Genomic DNA, 9813 nt, shown 5'->3' with positions numbered 1-9813 from the left:
GATGTGTTTGATAAGTGTGATAAGTGTGAGCAGTAACTCCGCCTTTAGAGGGGCGGGGTTGAACGATGGGGGGGAATGGAAGGGTCGGGGAGCTCTAAAAAAATACATCCAGTGTTACATTGCCATAAGCCATTTATACCAATTCTTCTTTTTTTGCCAAAAAGTGAGTTAAATCGATCTTAGAACCGAATGACTGACATGAACAGGACAATAAAGTTACTGATTTATACCCATTATTATTCATTCTTTTACTTTATCTATTAATCTGTACTCTGTCTGTCGTTGTGCTGCTGCAACAACATATTTCCCCTCTGGTGATCAATACAGTTTCCTCTGATCTTCTAGTATTTTATTTCTTAATAAAGAATAAAGAAAGGATAACACAGATGTGTTGTTTTACGGTTGTAAACATCAGTAATACAAATAGAAACAGTGCCTGATATAAAGGAATGAGGATCCTGTGAACCTGTATTTAAATTAAAATATCAAAACACACCTTGTGTTGTTGTCAGATCTCACAGTAACAATGCATCATATTTTATAGGCTGATCTGTGACACCTTAAAAAGTAAATCTGTCCCCTTGAACAGTAAAGAAGGATTAGTATGGGGACCTGTTACAGAACATGGAAATACAAGTTTACTGTTGTTGAATTAACTTCTTGTCTGATCAAGTCCTCAAATACTAATCTGTACAACATGATTCACATAATGATAACCTGAATATATTCATACATTACCTTAATCTTCAGTCACATTGGAGCAGACCGGGAGACGAGAGAAGACTTCCTTCAGTGTCTTCTCCTCAACTACAGCTAGTGAGGGACAACCAGAGTTTAGACAGTGGGACAACAGAACAGATCACATGTTTTCGAAAGCTTTTTGCAGTCACGGTGCAGGGCACAGTTTTTATATAGCTGTGTAACCTTTATTAAGGAGAGGAAGTGTTTGTGAAACTCCCCAAGTTGGACTTCTTTCCTGTCAGCAAATCGAGGGAGTGCTGAGTTTGTCCCTATGTGGTAGTTAAACAGGAAGTGTAATATACGAGCTACTGTGACTAGAAAGTGGAGTACGAAGACAGGACAGAGCGCACTGTCACTGCAGGTGTATACGGGAGGAGCAAAGATGAGAATTTTGAGAATGTTCATGTTTTCATCTCCTAGTGTCACTGTTACTATAGCTAACAGTTATACTATAGTTATACTATAGAAATAGCTCTATTGAGTAACAGAGACATTGTGCTTTATAGTGCTGTCATTCACTGTCACTGTCACTCAATAGTGCTATTTGTAGCATTACAGCATTACAGTCAGTCTGTTGAATGGTCTCAAGCGGGACAGACAGCAGGGATTATATTTGCAGCAGTTTTCAGTGAATATTAACACATCATGCGCATTGATTACTACTTTGACTACATTTATATTCAATATTATATAATGTATATAATATTTCTGGGGAGTGGCAGATAAACCGTATTATTCAGTTTCTCTTTCAAATGTAATCTTGGAGGGAAAGAGGGATGTCAGTTCATTGACATTTTCATTTAGTCGTTTTGCAGGTGTTTGTAGTTGATTTGAATCTGTTTTTATACGTGTGACACTCCTACAAATTCAGAACAGGATTAGGGTTTCTTTATATTTTAAATATAACTAAATGTTATTTCTAGAGTAACAGTGATGTTTACAACAGCAAAGTCACTATATCAACTCAATAATCTCTCACTGGAAACAAATCTAATGTACTTCCTTAAAGTACATAGAAACCCATTGAAACTAATGGAGAATGGCTCCTCAAGCGAATGTTTGACTTATAATAGAGTTTTGTGCAACTTTTATTTATATAGAATATAAACATAGGAGCCCTAGCATGTGTATACTTAAAATCCCTACATTTTTACTGCTTCTTCTTGAGCAATTTCTACTATTATTAAAAAAATGTGCCCAAAGACTAGTGTGATAGGAAATTTTAAATTTCACACAAATGGGTTAATAGTTCTCTGGCAAGCTGCAGCTGGAGATATATTTAGCTCGTCAGGTGAGGAATTGTACCACCTTTTATTTTGCCATAGTTTCAGTGTTATATTATACAGTGCGTTTTGGACTTCAGCAGCAGACAAGCCCAGACAACGAGCTTTAGTGGAAGCAGGCAGGAACACAGTTTACACAGAACCAGAAAAGCTTTGGACCGAAGAAATAGTTCACATCAGCTGACTCTACTTAGCTCTCCAGCTCTACTTCTTTTTCAAAACAAGATGCGTTTATTTCTCTTGCTCCTATTCTGTCATGTTTCATCTCCAGTTAAGATGACATTTTAAATCAGTTTGATTTGGCCTACAAGCTCCTGGAGAGCTGGATAACACCACAACATGACCTTGTACTTGTGTAGGGTGTTTATGTGTTTACATACTATTTAAAAAAAACAAAAAAATGACATAAAACAATTTTAAATAGGTATTTAATTTGATTCATATGCAATTTAATAAACATATTTTGTTGCAAGTGAAAAGGTAAGTGCTGTGAGTGCATGTGAGAATACCATAATGAGGTGTGCCCTGTAAATTTGTAATTTGTAAATTGTACATTTTTATTATTTTATTCTAACGTTTTTATCTATTCTTTTGTTTTTATCTATTCTTTTGTTATTATACAGTTTGTCTCGCACCAAAAATGCCAAAGAAAATTCCTAGTGTATACCTCTTACACCTGGCAATAAACACCATTCTGATTCTGATTCTGATTCTGATTCAGTATTGCTATCTTTTTATAAAGTTACTGAGAAACTGTCACATAATGCTCATTGCTCAAGACACACATTAATTGAATAATACTACTAATAGGAATAGGGCTTTGGTATATTTTTGTTATTTAGTGATTAAACAAAAACTTTGATTCTGTGGTTATAGAAAAAAAGACAACCAGTTGTCCAACAGAATGATGTAAGAAAAAAAAGAAGAAAATCCATGACCTGAAAACCTGTTTGTCCGACAGTGAAACATTACCCCAATAAAATATAAAACGTCAAAGAGCTTTACAATCACCAACAAGAAACAAATCAGAAACAACTGGAGCGGAGGTTTGAAATATGTGATACGTTTGTGCACTTTTGGCTTGTGTGTTTTGTTTAAATGATCTGAGGTGGTTTCAAGTAAGTGGACTCGTAATGCTACATCATAAAGTGCCTTTTTAGACAACAACGCTGGACCTCATGAATGCTCTTGTGGCTGAATGGGAGCAAATCCCTGCAGCCAAAGGACGGACACAAGGGTGCAGTGTTCAGGTGTCCCCAGACAACCAGAATATCCTTGGACAAGGTTAGACCAGGTGTCTATATTCCTTTAGGCTTTGTTTAGTTTACGTTTTTTCCTGGTGTTGAGTTATATATGAATAGTTCAGGACTTTGTGTTAAGGATGTGACCGTTCCTTCCTTCCCTCCCATCAGTATCACTGATCCAGCGTGGCATCCAGTAATTGGAGAGCCACTCGGCACGGCCTGGGTAGTGCTTCTCAAACACCTGCCTGAAGTAATAGGCCTCTTTGGTGCGTGGCGGGTTGTGAGGGAAACTTTTGTGAGCCATCGCCATCTGGTCAGCATTCACCTGAGAAAAGACAGAAAGCAGGCCATATATTTCATATTAACTATAATTTACAACTAGGGCTGTAAATCGATTAAAATATTTAATCATGATTAATCGCAAATTATTCACACATTTTTTTATCTGTTCAAGATGTACCTTAAAAGGGAGATTTGTCAAGTATTTAATACTCTTATCGACATGGGAGTGGAAAAATATGCTGCTTTATGTAAATGTATGTATATATTTATTATTGGAAACAGGCAACAACAGCTGTCAGTGTGTCAGTGTGCTGACTTGACTATGACTTGCCCCAAACTGCATGTGATTATCATAAAGTGGGCATGTCTGTAAAGGGGAGACTCGTGGGTACCCATAGAACCCATTTTCATTCACATATCTAGAGGTCAGAGGTCAAGGGACCCCTTTGAAAATGGCCATGACAGTTTTTCCTCACCAAAACTGAGTTTAAGTTTGTAGCATTACTTAGCTTCCTTCCTGACAAGCTAGTATGACATGGTTGGTACTCTTCACTCTAGCTTTTAAACTGAGCCCGCTGCAACCTAAAAATTGTTTGCGTTAATGCGTTCAAATAAATTTGTGTTATTTTCGCATTAACTTTGACAGTCCTAATTAGCATCTGAAAAAAGGGCCACAAAGTCTATATATCCCCCATAGAGTCAAGACTACAGGTACCTGGAGTTTGCTCTGGTGCTTAGGCTTATCTGACTACTTTTGTTGATGCTAATATGAGCTTCAATTTTACAACAGACCATAAACACACCATAGGTTCTAAGCACTCCTGCAGGTGGTTGTACCAGAACTTCTCCGGCGACATCAGACCATTACCGAAGGGTACTTTCTCCCTCCAGAGAATCTCATCAGGGATCAAATTCAAACCTCTGAAAGACTCCCGCAGAAGGTGTTTCTCCACTCCGTCCTGGTTACACGGGGGGGGTACAGCATTGTTACAAAGCCTTATTTCATTCCTCAAGTTACATCTTTATCCACAGACAAGAACCATTATAAAACAACTGACCTTAGGAATCCTCATCTCCTCAGGCAAAGAAAGGTAGTATGCTGTGAATCTGTGGTCCAGGAAAGGCGCTCTGAGCTCCAGACTGAAACACAAGAACAACAAGACTCGGGTCAAAACTGAGTATATGGCTGCTGGACCGTGTACGATCAGTCTGTGAATTTGTGGCTAGATTGTTACACAAATAGTCCGTGGTCATGTCTATAAAGTTAAATCCAGTAATACGTGTCCACAGCCTCTGTTCTTTCCACGCTTCTTATTCATTGTCTATGTAAGCAGCCGTGCAATGCATTCTGGTAGCGTTGTGGTACGATTCGAAAGACGGGGCGTCCAACCGGTCGAGGCAGATGGCAAAACCGTAGACCAGACCGGCACCGCGTCATTGCCATGGCTGCGCCCCCTTTTGGGGGGAAAGAATCGCGCGGTCACATATGGAGAGAAACGGGGAAATGCAGAAAAGCTGTTGTGTAGCAGATTAACCGACGCTTTAACATTGAGATTTGAGGCACATAAAATGTGTGAATATTCACTGTCAGTATTGTAAATCGCTAAATGATGTTGTGACTGTTGGATGATGGATAAATTAGCTTAGCTAACTTGAGTGGGAGGCTGCTGCAGTACAGTCATTCATCAGCATATCATCATCAGACTGTGGTCTCCAACTAAATCTCAGCTTAAAGATCAAACAGTTGGCTATCAACAGGTTGATTGTTTACAGACAACACTAAACCTAACGATACCTGGTGATTCAATCAAATATGTAAAGTTATAGATGTCCGGATAAGCAATACCTGGCCACTGTGTCATTCATCCACTTGGACGAAGGGCGACCTAGGGGGAAGACTACTGCTTGAAGTGGGCCGGTACTCACCGATACGCAGTATGGGCACTTCTACCTTTTACTCCTTGGTGTACCGTGACTTTTTCTTGCGTACTGGAACTTCTCATAAGCTGCCGGTATACTCTTCTTTGCCCTCTCCATATCTGGTTCTCTGTGAGATTCATAACGGCGCAGTGCCAGCGTTTTTGCACCACGCCTCACACCTCTTCCTAACTGGATGGGATTCGAACGAGCGGACATCAGATTGTTTTCAGTTTTCCCTATGAAGATGTCCGTGAATCTGCTGCCGAGCGACATGTCATCTGTTTGAAAAAACGCTTACCCTGGCTCTATTTATGCAAAGTTTCGAAAATCGACGCTGACAACAACTGACAGTTAATCAATATCGCGCTCTCTATGGAGAGTGACATCGCTCGTAGTACATTTTGCCAGATGAGATGTATAATCCCTCACAATGTATAATCTCTCAAGCAGGTTTTGGGTCTACCCTGGGGTCTTCTCTCAGTTGAACATATCCATGGAGGCCACTGGGAGGCATCCTGATCTCAAAAGCCCTCTCCCTAAATATTTTTTATTCTAGCAGAGCAAACTTGCAGCACACACTTTGGCCCTTCTTTGAGTACTGTGTTGACTTCTGGTCTTACCATGTGGAAATAACTGTATCCCTGAGTCAGCTCATCTGAGCCGTCTCCACTGTAGATCACCACACTGTCCGTCTTCTCCTTGATGTATTTGGAAACTAAGTACATCCCTACAAAAAAAAATCAGAGCACAAAAAGGAGTAATTCTGAACTCAAGGTCCACTTAGAAGTTTTATCCATTGCCCCACCATGGTACGGCCTTCCTCTTTATTTTGCCTTTACTCTAAGGGATGGATCTCAGTGAAGCTGTTACATTCTCTTATTTTATTAAGAGTTTGTTTGGTCATATTACCATTAATCTGATTCAGATACATGTATTCATCGCTCATTTTCAGCCGATTAGACTGTTGCCAGGCTATTGAATAGTTATAAGTCGCGATAAGCACTATAGATATGGGTTGATAAGGGCATCCTGGGTTTTATCTGCTTATTGAATGGCCTGGTAACAGTCAATTTGGGTGCCATTTTTCACCCCTGTCCACTTCAGTCACTGAGGCATGAATGTTTCTTTTTCCGCCACTCTCCGTTCCACCCACGCTAGTTTCATCATGTTCCTTTCTCTTACGGTCACTTGACTCCTTGTATCTATTCCCTCTCACCACTTCCTCCCACTCACTTCCTCTGCTACCATCTCAGTTAAGTTTATGTTATCCTAGTCTGAGTTTAGTTCTTTTTAGTTGACCTCTTTTATGGTCCCAGAACTTTTGTTCCCTGTTTTGACAAATTACTTCCTCCATTTTTGGGGGTGAATAAAACCCTCTTTTTGAAAATCCACCTGTGACTCTTCATGCCTGCCAGCTCGGTGCCTCACAGAGAGATGTTATGCACTTAACAACACACAATATATAAATACAGGAAGAATGAATACAGATGGTTTTTATACATTCCCAATGGCTAAATAGAGGGGAAGCATCGTTAAGTGTTAATTCTTCTAAAGGGTTGTGAACATTTCTTTAATGCGAATATCAACACTCACCAACAGAGGTGTGTATGTTGCTCGTGTCGTAGGTCTCCAGGTGGAAAATGACCTCCTCCACTGCTTTGATGCCTTCTTCAACAGTGAAGTGCACCTCATGATGTTCACTGCCAATGTGTGCTGCCACCTGATAAACATTCAAAATAAAACCTGAGGGGAATTCGAAAGTAGTATACGTCAAGTTTATTTTATGAAATAAAATGAAAGTAAAGTTCAAGTATATTTCCCAAGTATACTTTATGGAGTAAGTATACTAATATCAGTGTACTAGTAGTAAACTTTTAAGTGTACTACTTCAATACTTCTTCGGACTAAATTGGCCCACTTTTTAGTTTATAAAAGTATACTTTTAAGTGTACTTTAAGTGTAAGAATAGTAAACTTTGAGTACAAAATTAAGTTGTATTTTATGCTGCCGCTATATTATGAAGTGAACTATACTACAAGTGAACTTATAAATATGCTGTTAGTTTACTAGTTATATAGTTGCAGCCCACTTTTTAGTTTTAGAAAGTACACTTTAAAGTATACTCTCAGTAAACTACTATTTTATTTGTTTTTACTGCAAGTATACTTGTAAATTTCCTTTTACTCATAGTACTTAGCCAATGATTTATGCATTACATAAAGAGACTTTTGCTATTTGACTTGATATTTTGTGATGCGATTTAAAAAAAAAAAATACCCTTACAAAAATTAGTATACTTGAAGTTTATTTTATGAAGTAAACTTATGTAAAGTTCAAGTATAATCCCAAGTATACGTTATATAATAAGTATACTAATATCAATGTACTAGTAGAATACTTGTAAGTGTACTACTTGAATACTTCTTGGGACTAAATTGTCCCACTTTTTAGTTTATAAAAGTATACTTTTAAGTGTACTTTAAGCGTTTATGAAAGTACACTTTAAAGTATACTCTCACTCAACTACTATTTTATTAGTTTTTACTGCAAGTATACTTGTACATTTTCTTTTACTCATATTACTTAGCCAATGATTTATGCATTACATAAAGAGACTTTTGCTATTTGACTTGATATTTTGTAATGAGATTAAAAAAATTAAATCTGTTTTTCTCACATGCCTCCACGGTGAAAGGAGAATGCAAAAATGTAGAAAATTCTTGAAGATTTAAGGTATATTAATATATTTCCAATAATAAATATATACATACATTTGCATGAAGCAACATATTTGCCCACTCCCATGTTGATAAGAGTATTAAATACATGACAGATCTCCCTTTAAGGTACATTTTGAACTGATAAAAAATGTGTGATTCATTTTTGATTAATCACGATTAACTATTGACTATCATGCGATTAATCCCGATAATAATATGATCTTATCTTGAAAAGAGACTGACCTTGTGAGCAGCTGTGATGTCTGGACTGTCCTCTGACCCGATTGAAAATGTCTGGATAGGATACTGCAGCTTCTCCTCCTTGGCCAGCTTCACCAGTGTAGCAGCAACCAAACTGGAGTCCAGACCACCTGAAGAATAGACAATATGACAGAGAATCACGATCGAGCATCACAGACATAAATAAACTATATACACGTTAATACTGTGTAACACCACATACCTGACAGAAGACAACCAATTCTCCTGTGAGCCATGAGACGTTTCCTAACAGCGTTCTCAAACAGGGTTCTGATGTTGCTTTTCACCGTTTCTTCGTCAAAACCTGTGGACCAATCTTGATTAATTCAAAGAAGTTCATACAAAATGCTTTCCCAATGAACAATGAACATTTTCATACTTGCAGGTAGTCTCTCCACGGTGTCGTAGATGGCATGAGCAGGCTCTTTAGTGCAGCAGTGAAACGGCTCCATTTGAATTGACTGAACTTTGCCGTTCTGCTTCAAATCAAAGACCTCAAAGTGCCCAGGGAGAAAGTGAACGATGTTGGCTTTGGGATGGGTTTTGGAGTGACCGATGTCCATGATGCCTGAGAAGAGAATATCTTGAATCAAACACATCACCTCGTACCCTGAACTGCTGCAGGGGTAATACACCATCCCATTACCTTTGGCTTCTGAGCAGACTGCAAGGAGTCCATCGTCTGTGAGGAGTTTGAACAAAGGCCGGACACCATATGTATCTCTTCCCAGAAAGACTTTGCTGTTGGCAGTGTCCAGCAGAATAAAAGCAAAGGCGCCATCCAGGAGAGACGCCATCTTCTGGATGCCAAAGCGGTCATACAGATGGAGCAAAATCTCACCGTCCACTTGAGTCTGGTGATCAAAGTCAAACTGCTTCCTCAGCTGAGTGAAAGTGGAGGATAAATTGGGAAAACACGCATGTATTTCATTAGATGTAAAGGAAGTTTTAGGTGTGGCGGGTTAAAGCAGTGATTTGAGCAGGCAGTGGCGCATGCTAGACAGAAAATTATATATATTATTTTTTATCTTTTAAAGTTAGTCTTACTAGATGATGGTTGTAAATCTCTCCATTGTAGCAGAGCCACAAGAAAGGAAACTTCTTGATGCGTAAGGGTTGCATGCCGTGCAGCTGGTCGACTATCGGCAGCCAGTGGAAGCCAAAAAAGCAGTTGGTGAAGCCGTTGACGTTCTCAAAGCGGAAAGCGTCGGGGCCCCTGTGAGCGATCTTCATGGCACTGGTGCAGTGAACTGACACGCACTCGTCGTCACTACCAAACAAAGCCCAGACACCACACATTTCACAGCTGTGGAAGAGAGATATAGCTGTACAGAAGAAAGGAAATAAAGTGAAACTGTGTTA

The 9813-nt window shown here is 39.0% G+C and overlaps 1 protein-coding gene across 1 annotated transcript; it reads right to left on the bottom strand.

Moving 5' to 3' along the window:
• Positions 1–2748: 2748 nt before the first annotated feature.
• LOC141754990 (asparagine synthetase [glutamine-hydrolyzing]-like) lies at positions 2749–9813 on the bottom strand. The gene is made up of 10 exons (XM_074614506.1): positions 9499–9813; positions 9098–9335; positions 8831–9019; positions 8654–8755; positions 8434–8561; positions 7064–7190; positions 6033–6197; positions 4609–4736; positions 4354–4509; positions 2749–3593 (listed from the first exon to the last, which is right to left on the bottom strand). The coding sequence occupies exons 1-10, from the start codon at positions 9748–9750 to the stop codon at positions 3387–3389; spliced, it is 1692 nt and encodes a 563-aa protein (XP_074470607.1). The 5' UTR covers positions 9751–9813; the 3' UTR covers positions 2749–3386.

The sequence above is a fragment of the Sebastes fasciatus genome, chromosome 17 (assembly GCF_043250625.1).
Source record: "Sebastes fasciatus isolate fSebFas1 chromosome 17, fSebFas1.pri, whole genome shotgun sequence".
NCBI classification, from domain to species: Eukaryota; Metazoa; Chordata; class Actinopteri; order Perciformes; family Sebastidae; genus Sebastes; species Sebastes fasciatus.
The sequence above is the reverse complement of the archived record's forward strand: the minus strand, read 5'-3'. Positions and strand labels throughout refer to the sequence as shown.